General features: G+C 45.3%; 2 protein-coding genes across 3 annotated transcripts; one reads left to right on the top strand and one right to left on the bottom strand.

Annotated features, from left to right (window-relative positions):
• Positions 1–10,071: 10,071 nt before the first annotated feature.
• Positions 10,072–14,016, bottom strand: slx1b (SLX1 homolog B, structure-specific endonuclease subunit; the record flags this gene model as incomplete). The annotated part of the gene is made up of 5 exons (XM_079295032.1): positions 10,072–10,251; positions 10,382–10,597; positions 12,146–12,460; positions 13,701–13,752; positions 13,844–14,016. The coding sequence occupies 5 exons, from the start codon at positions 14,014–14,016 to the stop codon at positions 10,222–10,224; spliced, it is 786 nt and encodes a 261-aa protein (XP_079151158.1). The 3' UTR covers positions 10,072–10,221.
• On the top strand, positions 13,897–16,912 carry LOC306796208 (bolA-like protein 2). 2 transcript variants are annotated; one of them, XM_079295033.1, is made up of 4 exons: positions 13,897–14,036; positions 14,872–14,936; positions 15,477–15,574; positions 16,660–16,912. In XM_079295033.1, exons 1-4 carry the CDS (start codon positions 13,979–13,981, stop codon positions 16,757–16,759), a joined length of 321 nt encoding a protein of 106 aa, XP_079151159.1. In that variant the 5' UTR covers positions 13,897–13,978; the 3' UTR covers positions 16,760–16,912. The 2 variants fall into 2 exon arrangements, with proteins under 2 accessions (XP_079151159.1, XP_079151160.1); XM_079295034.1 differs by lacking the exon at positions 13,897–14,036 and adding an exon at positions 14,531–14,663.
• Positions 16,913–17,132: the final 220 nt, after the last annotated feature.

A 17,132-nucleotide genomic window follows, 5' to 3' on the forward strand; every position in this document is an offset into this window, starting at 1 on the left:
CTGCATGGAGGGGTGTCTGACCAGAAGAACGGGTCATAAGCCAAGGAGGAGCTTATCGGATTTCAGCCAATCACTGAGCTGATCGATGGGGAAGAATGTGAAACATGAGACTTTTCCTGACTTTTCCTTGAGACGATAGGACTGTGGGTCTCCGGACATCTTCAGACTCTCTGCGGGCCATCGGCCAGACACACCAGCCTGCCGGGTGGTCCGGATTGGGTCTCTGTTTCATGAAACATTCGATTATTAATTATTATTATTAATAGTGTGATTCGGTTTGTAACTGTTTTTGCGTTTGTTGGAAAACAAATCCATTTGATTTTAACTTGAACCAGCTGTTTTTGCCTTGCTTTGCTAACGGACGAAGGAGAGGAAAGGGGAGTCTTCTTTTCCCTTGTGAGCTGCGGCCTTCCTTAGTTTGAGAAGCTTTGGACCCTAACAGGAGTGTTTGAGTGCAGCGGCTGACCTTGATTAGCAATTCCCTGGAGATGTGGGGATTGCGTGTGGATGGATCGATAATTGAGCGAGGTTGATGTAGTTACCGGTGAGAATCTGTTGCCTGAGCGTATGGCACGGGGGATGATCGAGCGGATGCGACTGCTGTGGCTGAAGTGAAACTGGTAGGTCGGGGAAAATAAGTCGTAAGGACGCTGGAACTGTCTGCTGGCGAAGCTGTGGAAGTGAGGAGGAGCATTTAAGGTGGGATGGGCAAGGCTAGTGGGGGTAGGGGTGGAGGAAGAGAGGGGGGACGGCATAAGCAGGAAGAAACAACTGTTGCGTCTCTGGGCAAGATACCCAACCCCGAGCTGCTCCCGTAGCTGTGCCATTTACCTACCTGTTCCCTGTTGTTGGAGCAGTCTGTGCAGCTCGGGTAGCCGGTAGCGGTGGGAGGAGTTAGCTTAAGTTGGCCGAGGTGGGTGGGACATGAAAGGTAGAAGTAAGGGGAAAGGAAAGGATGCTAGGATGGAGAGATGAATGTGCCTGGGTTAATAGTGAAGTTTGGGGAAAAACATTGCAGGGTGAGATGTCTCTGGCACGGAGGGAGCTTGAAGGTGGTATACGACCTGGCCCTCTGGAGGGACTGATATCGATGGCTGGGCTTCTTCGGCCGTGTGATGAGTCATGACGTCAGGATCTCCGGTGGTTTGGAGAGCGGCGTGGGGATGTAGGGTAATGGATGAAGGGATGAGGGTCGTGGGGTGAAAGGATAAGGGGATTAGGGTCGTGGGGTCGAGGGATGGGATGCCGAAATCGGGATCTCCTCCCGGGCTGTTGGAAGGCGGGGGCGGATGACTTCGGAGTTGACGGAGAATAAATATCGAGAGCTGCGGGGAACGTGGAAGGCTAAACGCTGGTCATCCGGAAGGGTTGAGAAAGATCCTTAGCCTCTATAGCCCTATGCCCCCTAGCCCTATTTTTAGGCCTCTGCTCGAAAACTGCATTCCCATACTCAAGAGAGTCCCCAGCTCTAACTACAAGGTCTATTTTAATCATTTTTATGCCAGAATACAGGTAACACTTGTGAGATGTGTTCAATTGTGTAATTATTGTGTATATGTTACTGGTTAATAACTGATACACTTATGGCACAGCTCAAACTGAAAAGGTTTCATGTTCGCCTGAAAAAAAGCACCTGCATTGAACTTTTCTTTTTTTAAATAATGCCAAATGAACCCTTAAATCACTCCACAGTCATAGCACAACAGGTTTGTGGTCTGTCCAAGCTAATTTTACTTAGCAGGCCAGCATAAAATGAGGTCTGAGTACAGAATTTCAAACAAAATTCAGATTTTCTGAACCAGATTTTGCCCTGCTCTGTTCTAATTTGATATACTATATAACTACATATTAACTATATATTCACTTTCTTTATCACTAAGAGTGTTCAATACATGGTAATAAAGCAGTTTGCAATAATTTTCAGTCATGTTCAGTTATTTCCAGATGTCAGATGTCTCATCCTTGAAAAAAATCTGCTGCGACTCAGTGTCTGTGTGGGATTTTTAAGGCCTGTGATTGGTGGATTTAGTCGTATGACACGTTGTTAGGTCCGGAATAGTCCATTGAAACCGTCACGGGTGTTATTTGGAACGTTGAGGGCGATTAGTCAGTAAAAATCTTGATAAAGTAGGCTCGACCCCCATGCGAAAAATAAGTTGGTCCAGTCTAAAGATCCGCCCTGTTCCCACATGGAACGTCTCAGCGCATTCATTCCAATGCAGGCACACGAATCAGGCACTCTATCAGGCTAAGATATAAAGATATACAACTGACTTCCCTGCACCATGAACCACGAGGTGGACTAGTGTTTCATTCATATTTTTACAGCTTAAATGATGAACGTAACTGCAGCCTCTAGATTTCACTAGAACCTCAGCTTTGTGATGGTGCATTTTCCAGCTGATCCAAGAGGTATGTTAATTTGTCTATTTAGCTTAAGAAGGAAGAGAATTGTGTCAACACATAAAGGAACACTTCCTTCAGTTTATCACAACATTCAACAGCAACACATCTGGAGATACGTCTCACTGGACAGGAAGCTGAGGAAGAACTCACCTGACAAGAAACTACAGCTGAGGACTGAAGCAGTAAAAAGTACAAGATTTAACTCAAACTAAAACGGATAGAGTCAAGTAAAGTACAAGTACCTTATATATTTGTATTTGAGTAAATATACTTGGTTACATACCAGCATTGCCTGTATTAGTCCATGCACATCATATATTCTATAACATTCGCCAAAGTATATTACGATTCCTCCAATGAGCCTCACTACAACAGCATGATACAATTCCTGAAATTCAGTTATAGGGCTGCACAATTAATTGAATATTAACCGTCAACACAACTTTTCTCCTCACTGTCAAATGAACATGATGGACGGCAACACTGATGTTTAAAATGTGTGCGCCGCTCATAGGAAGCTCTGCTGCGTATCAAATCTATTCATTCCTCAACTAACACATCGGCCGGCAAGTTTCTGCTAGACTTTTGGCTGCTGTGTGTGTGCGTGTGCGTGTGAGTGTGTGTGTACGTGTGTGTCCAGAGTAGAATCCATCCATCCATCCATTTTCCTCCGCTTATCCGGGGTCGGGTCACGGTGGCAGCAGGCCAAGCAGGCTGACCCAGACCTCCCTCTCACCGGCAACATGTTCCAGCTCATTCTGGGGGATCCCGAGGCGTTCCCAGGCCAGCTGGGAGATGTAATCCCTCCAGCGTGTTCTGGGTCTTCCCCGGGTCTCTTCCCAGTTGGACGTGCCTGGAAAACCTCCAGTGGGAGGCGTCCAGGAGGCATCCTAATTAGATCTGAACCACCTCAGCTGACTCCTTTCGACGCAAAGGAGTAGCAGCTCGACTCCAAGCTCCCTCCTGATGACCGAGCTCCTTACCCTTATCTGTTAGCTGAGCCCGGCCACCCTACGGAGGAAGCTCATTTCAGCCGCTTGTTCGGCCGCTTGTTCGCCCAGAGTTGGTGACCATAGGTGAGGGTAGGAACGTAGACCGAGTGGTAAATTGAGAGCTTTGCCTTCCAGCTCAGCTCCCTCTTCACCAAGACGGTCCGGTGAAGCGCCTGCTTTACTGCTGCAGCCGCACCGATCCGCCTGTCGATCTCCCACTCCACCTTACCCTCACTCGTGAACAAGACCCCGAGATACTTGAACTCCTTCGTTTGAGGCAGGCACTCCGTCCCCACCTGGAGCGAGCAATCCACCGGTTTCCGGCAGAGAACCATGGCCTCAGATTTGGAGGTGCTAACTCTCATCCCTGCCGCTTCACACTCGGCTGCAAACCGCCCCAGTGAATGCTGGAGGTCACGAGCCGAGGAGGCTAACAGTTTCCCTGGTCCGGGCGAGGTGGCTAAAGTCCGTGGGCTAACTATCATAGGGGTCGTTTTGAACCGCTCTTAGTCTGGGCTCTCCCCTGTAGCCTGTTTGCCTTGGGAGACCCTACCAGGGGCTAATGCCCCGGACAACATAGCTCCCAGGATCACTGAGCCACTCAAACTCCTCCACCACGATAAGGTGGCGACTCGCGGAGGAGCAGAGTAGAATCATTTACTTTAAATGACTCGTGAAAATGTGCTGAATTCAGGGGAAGAAGAACCATTTTTGAAGTCTTATTTTGGTCATAATCATGGATGGCGCTTCAGTGGCCCCATCTGGCCACCCCTTTGAAACATTTGTGGGAGCGCCACTGATCATTAGCAGGGCTTCAGTCCAACATCAGGTCCATATGTGTATAGCTTTATACGTGAGGTACAGGTCTGTAATCAAGTGAACAACATGTAAAGAGTGGGCTTTGAATATAAATGAGATGAATACAGCTACAATACAAATCATCGTAGGAGAACACAAAGCGTTTATTCACTCGTGCGCATGTATATGATGTGTGGTGTGTGTGTGTGTGTGTGTGTGTGTTTGAGTCCAGTGAAGCCCACTCAAAGCACAGAGGTCTCCAAGAGGTGTTATTGAGAGCAGGCTGTGAGGTTTTCAGGGTCAGACAGCACAGCTGTGTGCTTTGATCAGTCAATCTGTGGCTCTGTGGCTCTCTTTTTCTCTTTGGGCGAACACACATTTGTGGTTGTGAACATGTTTTTCTCTCCTCTGGGGATCAATAACATGAACTGCACAGAAGTGGAATCTGTCATATCATCATTTAGTGGAGGTTAAATATTCTGTATAACTCAATGGAATCATTAAAAAACTATGATTTTCTTGGTTAGAAACATGTTCCATGTGTAGTTTTCACTAATTTGTTAAAACCAATCATTCACTAAAAACTGAACATGCTCGTGTGTGTGTACTTGTACATCTATCTTTGTGGGGCCTGCTAAGAGTTTTGGACCTTCAGAGCGGGGACATGTTAGGAACGTGAGGACATGTTGGCCGGTCCTCAGGTCAAAGACCTGTGAGGGGTCACACTTGGTTTAAGGTAAGGGTTGGGTGATAATACACTCTCGAAAAATTCACGATAAAATATTCCACAAGAATTATTTAAGATAAAGATATGCGCCATAATATTACCTATTTTATCCACATTCAAATCGTCTTCTTTTTCTTTGGATGTGGCAACAGCATACTGCTGCCCTCTACTGTTTGTTATTCATTATCCTTTCTTTCTAGTCAAATACTCTGCAGATATTCCATTCGTTTCTTCATGTCAGAAGTTCCAGAGCAAGTCTTTGGTTGTCGCATGTCGATGTGTCCTTGAGCAAGACACTTAACCCAAAAATTGCTCCCACAGCTGTGCCTGCAGCGTATGAATGTGATAGAATCTGAATTCTATTCTTTGGATAAAAGCGTCTGCTGAATGACTGTAATGTAATAAGCTGTATTTGAACTGTACATAAGCAATCAATGTCCCGACCTGTTCTGATAATAAATAACTGTATATTATAAACCATAATTAACCTTCTGGTTTCTTGAGTTCTATCCTAAGGAGAATACTATTAGAGCTGTACAATGAGCATTATTATTGTTGTCATTAAATATATATCGTGATAATTATTGGAAAAATAACATTGTTATAACACTTTTGGGCATATTGTTCAGCTCTAGGTAAGGGTGAAGGTAAGGGGCTCAAGACAGGTATACGTTTAGGGGTGCGTATGTGTGTGTGAGTTAGGATTGGCTACCTGGTTGATCCTGCCAGTAGCATATGCTTGTCTCAAAGATTAAGCCATGCAAGTCTAAGTACACACGGCCGGTACAGTAAAACTGCGAATGGCTCATTAAATCAGTTATGGTTCCTTGGTCCAGCAGCAGCAGAAGTCCAAACACTTCTTGCAAAGGATGCCCGGTTTGAGATGTTCGTTCACTGGCTTCGTTGTTATTTTCAACAACCATATTGTTTAGCGGCGCTGACGATTCGGAGATGTTGTTTTCAAGCTCCAGTTGAGCCAGTCCCTCCTCTGTGATCCAGAGCGTTGGCGATACCGACGAGACAGAGGCGAGACTTCGGCAGGTACGGCCACTCTGTGTGTGTGACAGAGGAGTCTACCTTTTACATAGATTAAGGCATGCAGCTGAGCATGAGTGTGTCACCTGGCATGAGTGTGACACCATGTCTCTGGTGTCCGCGGTTCCTGAGAGGGAGGAGCTGGGGCCGGAGGTTCCAAAATCCTCCGATCCAACCTCGCTCCTTTGTGAAGCCCACCTCTCCGGGACCCAGAGAACAGACATTGCACAGTTGCAGGAACAGTTTGCCGATGTGTTCTCCCTCCTGCCAGGGCGCACAAACCTCATAATGCACCACATTGAGACTCCTCCGGGCGTGACGGTGCGGTTACGACCCTACAGGTTACCTGAACATAAAAGAAAAGTGGTTCAGAGGGAATTAGCGGCTATGCTGGAGATGGGTGTAATAGAAGAGTCCAACAGTGCCTGGTGTAGCCCCATTGTTCTGGTTGTCAAGAAGGATGGGTCTATACGGTTCTGTGTGGACTATCGCAGGGTGAATGATGTGTCACGATTTGATGCGTACCCAATGCCCCGGGTCGACGACCTCCTGGACCGACTAGGCACTGCACGGGTTTTTACGACACTGGATTTAACCAAGGGCTACTGGCAGATTCCTTTGTCGCCAGAGTCCAGGGAAAAAACGGCCTTCTCCACTCCGTTTGGGTTATACCAATTCACCACACTTCCCTTTGGGTTGTTCGGTGCCCCAGCCACTTTTCAACGCCTCATGGACCGGGTGCTGCGTCCGCATGCTGCGTATGCTGCCGCCTACTTGGATGATGTGATCATCCACAGCACCACCTGGGCGGAGCATGTGCAGCGTGTGGGTGCGGTGCTGGAGTCCCTGAGGCAGGCGGGGCTCACCGCCAACCCGGGGAAGTGTGTGGTTGGACGGAGGGAGGTACGGTATCTGGGGTACCACTTGGGTGGCGGGCAGGTGCGCCCTCAGGTGGACAAGACTGCGGCTATCGCAGCCAGCCCGCTGCCCAAGACTAAAAAAGAGGTTAGGGGTTTTTTGGGGCTGGCGGGTTATTACAGGCGGTTCATCCCCAACTTCGCAGATCTGACCAGCCCCTTGACCGACCTGACCCAGAAAGGTGCCTCAGATCCGGTCCAGTGGTCGGAGCAGTGCCAGTTGGCGTTTGAGCAGGTAAAACACGCCCTCTGTGGAGAACCACTCCTTCTTACACCTAACTTCTCTTTGCCCTTTACTCTGCAGACTGACGCATCGAACAGAGGACTGGGGGCCGTTTTGTCCCAGCGGGTAGAGGGGGTTGACCGCCCGGTGCTCTACATCAGCCGGAAGCTATCCGAGAGGGAGACCAGGTACAGCACGGTGGAGAAGGAGTGCCTGGCCATCCGGTGGGCGGTCGACTCCCTGCGCTACTACCTCCTGGGATGCTCTTTCACCCTCTGTTCGGACCACGCCCCGCTCCAGTGGCTCCACCGCATGAAGGATACTAACGGCCGGATCACTCGGTGGTATCTGGCTTTGCAGCCGTTTAACTTCAAGGTGGTCCATAGGCCGGGGGCGCAGATGGTCGTGGCCGACTTCCTCTCTCGCCCTCAAGGGGGGGGGGGGAGTAGGTCAGGCCGGATGGCTCCCCGGCCTAAGTCGGGCGGTGGGGGTATGTGGTGGTGGGCGTGGGTGGCTCAGCTGTGGAGGGGGCGGAGTGTGGGAGTGGTTCGGGGAACGGTGCCGGCAAGGGACTTAATTAGGCGCAGCTGGAACGGATCCTGATTGTCTCACTCACGGCTGTATTTAATCCCACAGTAGAGACGGAGGCGAGGGACGGACAGGACGGAAAGCTCCTGCGGCGTGTGCTCGGAGGCGAGGCAGGAGAGCACCCGGCCAGGCCCGTTAGGGTTTAAAACAATAAAGAACCATTGAAACCGTCATTCCACCGTGTGCTGGCATCATTGTGCTCCCCAGACCCACAGAGAACCTGCTACAAAGACTTTATAAAACAATGACTTGTCATCGCAGGAAAAAGCAAAGTAATACCATTAAATATGGATGGATGATGGAGTTAAATGTGTGTAATCCTGTAACTCAAGACAATAAGCCGACAAGAACAACAGGACCCTGAACCTGGAACAGCTGACTAGAATGCAGCCTTCGTTAGTCCCACCTGAGCTCTTCCTCCCTACAACATGTGTTTATTTGAGTTATATATCTATTACCACTGCATAGATGACAGAAAATGATTCTTGATGTACTCTATAGAACAACATCGCTTTATTTGTAACACACATTACAAGTGTTTTCCCCACAAACATGGAATATTTTAAACATACCCTAACCCTAACCCTTTGTGAACAGAATGATACAAATGGAAGAGAGATGTTGGACCTGTGCACAGATCTCCGGGACAGCTTTTATGAAGTCACTACATTCCTGCTCCACCGGCACATCCATTACACATGATCTACATCAGGGGTGTCCAAACTTTTTGCAAAGAGGGCCAAATTTGATAAAGTGAATTCCTTATGGTCCACGGAGAAGGGAGAAGAGAACAGCAACATGTCCTTTTCAATAACTGCAAAGTCCCGAAAGCGTTTGTTAAATTCCACAGAAAGAGATGCGATAGCTGTTGCGTAACTCTTCATTTGCGCACTGATGTTGTCCTGTGGGAAACTGTCAATGACCTCTTTCAAAGCTGGGAAGTGCACGGTGCAGGGCTCGGTTTGGGACAAGTGTCTTTGGAAAAGTTGCAGTTTGGTTCCAAAAGCCTTGATGTGAGCGTATAGCTGGCTCACCACTGCATCTTTTCCTTGAAGATAAGTTGTATTGCGCATTCAGATGCTTTGGTATGTCAACCAAAAAAGCCAGATTTTCCAGCCATACAGGATCGGACAGTTCTTCCATTGGTTGTCCCTTCTCACCCAAAAAATGTCCAATTTCCTCTTTGAGAGAGAAAAATCGCTGCAGTGCGGACCCCCGACTTAGCCACCTCACATCGTTGTGATATATTACGTCACCGTATTCAGCCTGGATGTCACGCAAGAGCTGCTGAAACTGTCGGTGGGTTAGAGCTTCAGAGCGAATAGAATTGATTGCCTTTGCCACTGGTTTCATAACATCGTCAAATTTGAGATGTTTGGCGCAGAGAGCCTGCTGGTGAATGATACAGTGAAATTTGATAGCGTTACCTGCTTCTTCGCTGACTTTATTGCAGATCAATGTGGACAATCCACTTCGCTCACCAGCCATGGCAGGCGCACCATCGGCAATGATCCCAGAAACTTTACTCCACGGTAGTTTCATATCATCAACAGCTTCACAAACAGAAACTAATAAATCTGTTCCTCTGGTTTGCCCTTTAAGGCTTTTGAGGTCAAGCAGCTCCTCTGTCACGTTCATGTTGTCATCAACTCCTCTTAAAAAAATAAGTAGTTGTGCAGTGTCAGATGCATCGGTGCTTTCATCGCAGGCTAATGAGAAATCATCAAAAGCCCCTCCCCTGTCCCCCAGTTGTCTCTGAATATCTGACGATATGTCCTCAACTCTCCGTGCCACAGTGTTGCGTGCCAGGCAAACATTCATAAATTATTGCTTCTTCTCGGGGCAAATGTTCTCCACCATTTTCATGACACAGTCTTTGATGAACGAACCTTCAGTAAAAGGTTTGCCATGTTTAGCTATTAACATGGCCACTTCGTAGCTGGCTTTTGTTATGTTTTCCTTTGACTCAGAGGCCCGCGTGAAGAATTGCTGTTGTGATGCCAGAGCAGCTTGGAGTTGCTTCACTTTTTCAGCGCGGCCACTCCCTGTTAGCTTGTCGTACGTTGTAGCATGTTTAGTCTCGTAGTGTCTCTTTACGTTGAAATCCTTAAACAAGGCAACCGCCTCTTTACAAATTAGACAAACACAATTGCCTCGATTTTCAGTGAAGAAGTATTGTAATTCCCACCGCTCCTGAAAGCGGCGGCCCTCACTGTCAACTTTTCTCTTTTTTTTTGCGGTCGCCATCGCAGAAATGATTTGAGAAGGGTTCGCGGCAGGGATGCAGAGCCAGATAGCATTAGAACGGTGCTGCCGTGTGGTGAAAGGAGGAATTACATCTTTACATTTGTATGATTTATTTATTCTGACAGAGCTAGCGAGCCATAACTAACACATTATAAGACCGAAGCTGCGGGCCGTATGAAATCTGACCGCGGGCCGTGATTGGCCGGACTTTGGACATGCCTGATCTACATAATGCTCTATGACGCTGCAGGTCATTCAACCAGGACTTAAAAGGTCTGCCGGCTCCACTCATGTCTGCAGCTCATCTGCCCAGTGGCTCTGTGGGAGATCAGAGGACCAATTAGTGAAGCAGAAACTACATTCACTGGTAACACTTATATCTAGCTAGGTAGAGCCACATTGAAAAATCCAATATATGAAACAGACATATGTGTATATCGTCTACAACCTGAGATGCAGACGGTGTGATCTCCTCCAGGTCTCCGAAGCAGCAGTGTTTGTGGCGGATGAGACTCCCCCACAGCACAGAGTGACAACAGGCCGGACATTCGCCCTCCACTGGCAGGAGGTGGGACGGCTCCCACTTCAGGAAATGTTTCGCGAGGCAGATCACATGACCGCTCATTCCACAGGATGGGTGGAAACAGCTCAGCTTTTCTGACACCTGCGGAAAAGAAGAGATGTAAAAAGAAGTATGGACCGACAATTCACTATGCTGCCTGAAACTAACTGATTGTATTGAAATGGAAGTTATTCAGTGGAGGGCTGTCAGGGCCTGCAAGGCCTTCTCTGCTGGTCTAGACAGAATCACAAAGTTATATCTATTTTATAATTTCATAATTTTTCTTAAATACACTACATGTATTGTAATTTATAATAATATTTTCCCATTATCTTATGTTCCCATTGCACAGTTCCTGTCTTCCTCAGTTGCTCTGCTTCCAGTGCAGCTTGTTTTAAGTAGAGCTTTTATCCAATCAGATCTCACCTCTGTGTCTCTAGGTAGAACAGAGCCAGAGGCCTGCAGACTCACAAGTGCATCCATGTGCCCTTTAAGTGAACGGGACGATATTGTTGATTGTCATAGTGTTCAACCAATCAGATCTTTAGTTTGACATGTTGGGCGTATTCTTTGACGCTAGCCTGACATGTTGGGCGGTGACAATCCCAATATCTGCTGCCTCTGTGAGCGGACATTTTCAGCCTCAAACGCATTAAAACGTATTCAAGAAATACAACTGGGGAGACTCAACTGTCTCGAATAAATTCGTCAGTAACTAACTACGGTTTTGTGTATTTCCTGGAGGAGTGATCGTAGCGTCACTCCTGTGTTCATGTGTCTCTGGTGTATATTGTATATTGAGTAATATCTGAATGGTCCGTGCTCTTCAGTGTGCGGTGGAATACCTGTTTTAGCTCCTCAGTTTTGTTACGGCATTGTCCGTTAATGACGCAGCATCCCGTGCGCATATTCATGCAACGCTATCTGCACTCTGCACTAAGTGTATTTATAGGTGTTGAGCTTAATTTTTACTCGAAACAAATAATAACCGTTAGGTGTTTCAACAGCAGTGAAGGCCCAGGTATAAAATGCACGGCCCGCCACTGAGGTTATTACATTTTGAAATTCCAGACTACAGAACGTACCATAACTCTGACATTGCTCTACCTGCTATCAGAAAGGCTGTTGGTCCAGGTGAGAGATAGTTTTCATCTGTGAGCCAAAGCTAAATGTGTAATTAAGTTATAAGTTGATGTTGTATTTTGTGCTCTTCATTTTTACAGTTTGGTCTGTAATGTTGGCATATACTAACAAGCTAACATGCTGACAGTTAGCCTTAGCAAACATTAGCATGCAAGTATTGGCATGCTAGCATGCTAACCACTTTGCAACTGTTTAGTATTGTTAAATTGCTCTACATGATGGTAAAACATGCTTATTTGCTATCTTTCTAGGTGTGAGATATTCAGATGGAGATCATAATTAATCCTATGTATGTGTGCAGAGTACAAAGCTGGAGTCACGACATGGTTAGCCTAGCTTAGCATAACGACAGGAAGCAGGGGGAAACAGCTAGAGTGACGGACTGTCATTTTACATTACACAGTTATGTACATGTCGGGTTGAAGATATTTCACAACATATTGTTGAACTATTCCTCAAATAAAAAAGCAGAGTATCTTTACATTTCCAATAATCAGAAGACTCTACCTTGACCAGCTCTTTGCAGAGAAAACACTTGGATGTCTCCTCCTCCTCCTCTCCTGCACATTGCAGCTTCTTCTTGGCTCTCACACTCCCAAAAGCGATGGGGATGTGCAGCGGAGGCTGCAGGCCGGGCTCAAAGTCCATCCTGTACTCCTGTTTGAGCCAGCGTGCCGTCAGCGGCAGTCTGCTCCAAGGCGCCGCCCGCAGCATGTTGGAGACGACGCGCCAGTGGAACTGTAGACTCGACTCTTTCCTGCAGCGCCGGGAGACGTGGGAGAGACTCCTGGAGGAGTGAGGGTGCTGCCACGCCCACTCAAACTACGAATATAATGATGATAGCGTGAATTAGGCAGAGAATAAAGCAGGGTTTTCTGATCAAATCAAAATAATGGATTCAGTTGTTTTTCTTAAAAAAAATGAATATGATATGTAAATGAGCAGAGTGAGAAAAAGGACACCAGGAATTTAAGGTTCAAGGAGCATAGTTTGCACTAATAAATAGATAGAGGGATGTATTTAACATATGTCAGTACTTTGTATGTTTTAAGAGAGCATATCTAAGGGACCACAGACACTCTGCATTTAGCAGCATTAGATTTCCGGGTGAGTTGAAGTCTTGAAAGCAACAAGAAACCCTGTGGAGTCACTGACCTAATGTCTGTAATGTACGCTGTGGAATAACCAAATAAAACCTTGTCTTTCGATTGTTACATTCCAGAAAGCTATTGAAACTGAAATGATGAATGTTGTTTCATCAGTATCTGCAGAATGGGAGTGAGAAGATGCTTTCATTGAGGTGATCTGGTCTTACTCTTTCGTGTAGAAGCTGAATCTGGAGAGAGCAATCACAATCACAGTATGTACTACTATGCAATCCAAAAGATGAATGGATTGTCTTTCTATTAGAAATCGTTACTGTGCAAATGTATTCTTGTGTGTGTAGTTACATGGTGGATATGAAGGTTTAGAGCAACAAATGTGAGAGTGCAGAGATGAACTCCTTTTTGACCAAATGTTCCCAACAACCATTGATCCAGGACTAAACTCAAGATCTATCCTTGGCACAAAGGTCCCTTAGTCCATTCCTGACTGTTTGTGAAGAACAAAAGAAATGACAGCGTTCGAGGAAAGTAATTTTCACATGTAAGAAAACAGCAACACAGAGTCGATTGTGTTCTTTGTAATTTACTGTGAAGGGATGAATGTTGGTTATGTATTTCTGCTTTAGATCATAATGAAACAATCAGCTCATGAAGGTTGTTTCTCATTTACTTCGTTCTCATGACAACCAATGACTCTCACTGTTTATCACACTCTTCTAAATTGGGAAACACAGTTTTGTTTTGACTGTAAATACACATTACAATAACTGTCCATGTCTTCAAATTGATTCTGTAAGCACCTAAAGTATAAGCGCTGTTTGCTTTCACACCCTGACGAGAACAGACATTTCAGGTGAATACTGTTGACGCTGCATGTTTGAATGGAATATAGTCAGATTTAATGGTATTAACTTTGGTACAAAATATTGTCCAGTCTCATCAAAAAACAAACTTACACGAAGGGCAGCAATATCCGAGGGAAAGCCATGTATTATGAGGACCATCTCCCTGAAAAGACAAGGAAGATGAGCACAATGTAACTAATGATGTGATTACACATTGCTCATCATGTAATAGAGTAGCATTAGGTCATAGCTACCATGGTCCTCTTCCACTGGTCCTCTTAGCTCCCCCTCTGTGCCGCCCGGCGTTGTGCTGTCCGATCCTGCGCTCAGGGTTCACCGTGAAGCCGATGTAAATACGGCCTTTGAATTTAACATTGGTGCAGTACAACATGTACACACCAAAGAAGTGTTCTACCTCGACAACCATTGCGGAAGGAAATAAGCGGGGTATTATTCTGCAGCTTCTGCTTCAACGCTAGAGCATCCATGGAATTAGCTAAGTAACGTTAGCATAACGTTGGCTGACTTATGTACATCTTAGTCAAAGCATGAACAAAAACAAGACATATGAATTAAGATTAATAGATTAAGTTAATACTGCCAGTTTTAAGACAACATTAATTGTACCATTGCCCGAATGCATACGCATAGTTACGCATAACTGACTTTCAACAAATGAAATGAGTTAACGTTAGCATGTAAACAGTGTATGTCTTAGTACCCTTTGACGTTGCCTGATAAAATATGTTTGAAAAGAAATCAGTGTGTCACACTGTGAGGCAAATAAAACGCTCATATCATGTATAACAACAAATTAATAGTGCTACATTTCAAACTGCGTCAATTTGAAATATGTATTTTTGTTTATATGAATCACGATTCACATTTAGTTCGTCTTTCTGGAAGGACTCCTAATATTGTTGTTCGCTATTTTAAAAATGTGTCCCGGCCATAAGGCGTACATACAGCAGCTGATTGGTCATAGATACACACACTCTTCGGTCACTTATGATGTCCGCCCCTCTCGCACGGTGACTGGAATTAGCGAGAACACCGTCTAATACACAACCTTTGGTAACGATAAACTTCTAAATTAGAACTACACTGTGAATATGTGAACTGTGATGTAGACATTTTAAACTCGAGCATTGCTATACTACTTCCGGTGTCAGTATGTCTACAGTCTATATGTGTCTGACTAGAAATCTATACACATTTAACGTCGCCCCATTGCTAGTGATCTAACGTTACTATTTTGACCGAATATGTTTTGTTCACGCAGAGATGGCTGTTACATCGGATCACATCCGGGATAAACTTACCAAGGAGCTTGCGGCTGTACACGTGGTAGGTTTCTGTGTATTATTAGTATTAACTTACATGTTCTCCTAGCTCAACGTCAGTGTGTGTGTGTGTGTGCGCGTGTAATATTATGGCCAACAAGTAAAGCGCCACTAAATTGAATGTTTTTTGAGTGGAGTTTGGTTAAGCTGTGCGATGTGGTGCTAAGCAGCCCCTCAGCTAATACAAGACCGAACATTAGCTTTTAACAAGCAAATGAAAAATCATGTAAACACAAACACTGCTCCACCTTTTTGTTTCTGAATAACTAATACAGCTAAATGACTGTAATGTAATGATGCCACCCTGGATGTTGATTACAACAAAATCCAAAGTGACTCACTCTGACTAGAAATAGTGTCATAAAATATCTGACTAGTAGTTCTCCTGAATACCGATGTTGAATACACTTATTGTAAGTCGCTTTGGATAAAAGCGTCTGCTCAATGACTGTAATGTAATGTATAAAAGCTATACGTACAAAAAATGAGCCAGGTAGCAAGATGGAGCTCATCATCACACGTACTTTGATCTTGTCTACTGCAGGATGTGGAGGATACGTCACCCAACAGATGTGCTGCCAGCTACAAAGTCCTGGTGGTGTCGTCCCAGTTTGAGGGCAAGCCGCTGTTACAGAGACACAGGTAGTTACAGAGACACAGGTAGTACACTCTGTAACTAGCATGTAATACATCTTTGCTATCAGTTTAGTTCGAAAGACATTACAAGCAGTGACGGTAGTCACACCTATAGGTCATCTCATACCAGGTCATTTATTTAGCTGTTGGAATAACTGCTGAAAGAAGTTACAGTAGAAGCTTATTAACCAAAGCTGAAGGTGCATCAAGGTGGCCCTGCTGTGCTCTCTGTAAACGTTAAGGCCTCTGTTGCTAGAGTGCTTTATAAACAGGCATGTCACAATACCAGACATACCTGTGACATTCCACCGTTCTCAACACCCAATTCAATAGCATAGCACAAAACACTGATCCCATGTACTTCAACATACACTTACCATTAGCTTCATGTACTATTAATCCACGATGAGCCGCCTCAAGTTTCTTGTCAAAAACTAAAATGTACAACCTAGAACTTCACCATTAAATCAACTTGATAAAAGAAAGTACCTGTAAGGGTTCCTCCTCCTGTTGCTGTTACCAGAGTAGATCTCACACATAGTGTCTGAAGGTATAGTTGTTGTAAGGTGTACTGTACGGAGAGATGTGCTGTTTTCCAATTTATTAATCAAATCTAATTTTAATTTATGTTTGAAAAATAATCAAACCTATCATACAAACCTGTCAGCACTCTATCAACCACGACAGACTTAAGGGACAGTTCACCCCGAAGTCGAAGTCAAATACATATATATATAATATATATGTGTCCTCTTACCTTTAGTGCTGTTTCATGCAGGAACTCTGTTAGAAAGAAAATAGTTGCTGCATCAAACTGCTCACAACAAAGTGTGTGGATCATCTTGAGTAACCGGGTCATGACCTCTGGAAAGAGACGTTGCTGTTGAGTTTTTTTTACGCTCTGAGCACCACAAGCCCGGTGGCATGGTCCCATTATATTGGAGAGGAGGAGACTCTCCAACTCGTATTAAAACATCTAGATGGATTGAATGAGCCAAAGTAAAGGTGTGTGATGAATGCACAGCGCTCCTGTGACTACTGGACTACTGGACATGCAGCGCACACTCCTAACATGTGTTGTGTTTGAACAGGATGGTGAATACGTGCCTGGCAGAGGAGCTGAAAGAGATCCACGCTTTTGAACAGAAGACCCTCACACCAGAGCAGTGGGACAAACAGAAGTCACAGTGACACACACACATGTTGCATCAGTTCAGAACTTCTTCTGTGAAACAGGCCTCGTATGTCTGATGCGTAGAAAGAACACGCGTGCTCTCTGTGAGTCAGCAGTACTGATATGAATGCAATGGGATGTTCTGGTGGCAATAAAACTCTTGGATGCTGTGTTTTGTCTCTGTTGGTTGTTTCCTGTCAGTCATCTCAGATCTCAAAGTCTGTAGTTAGTGGATACATGTTTTATCTTTGCCACTCAACATCATGGTTTAATTCTGCATGCTGACAAATTCATATTTCAGAAAGAGTAAAAGCCAGGATAAGATTTTGCAGATCAGAGTGTAAGGACAGAGCGTCTCCTCTGCTGTACGGACTGTATGGTGATGTAGAG

Source organism: Melanostigma gelatinosum (assembly GCF_949748355.1).
Source record: "Melanostigma gelatinosum genome assembly, chromosome: 23".
NCBI classification, from domain to species: Eukaryota; Metazoa; Chordata; class Actinopteri; order Perciformes; family Zoarcidae; genus Melanostigma; species Melanostigma gelatinosum.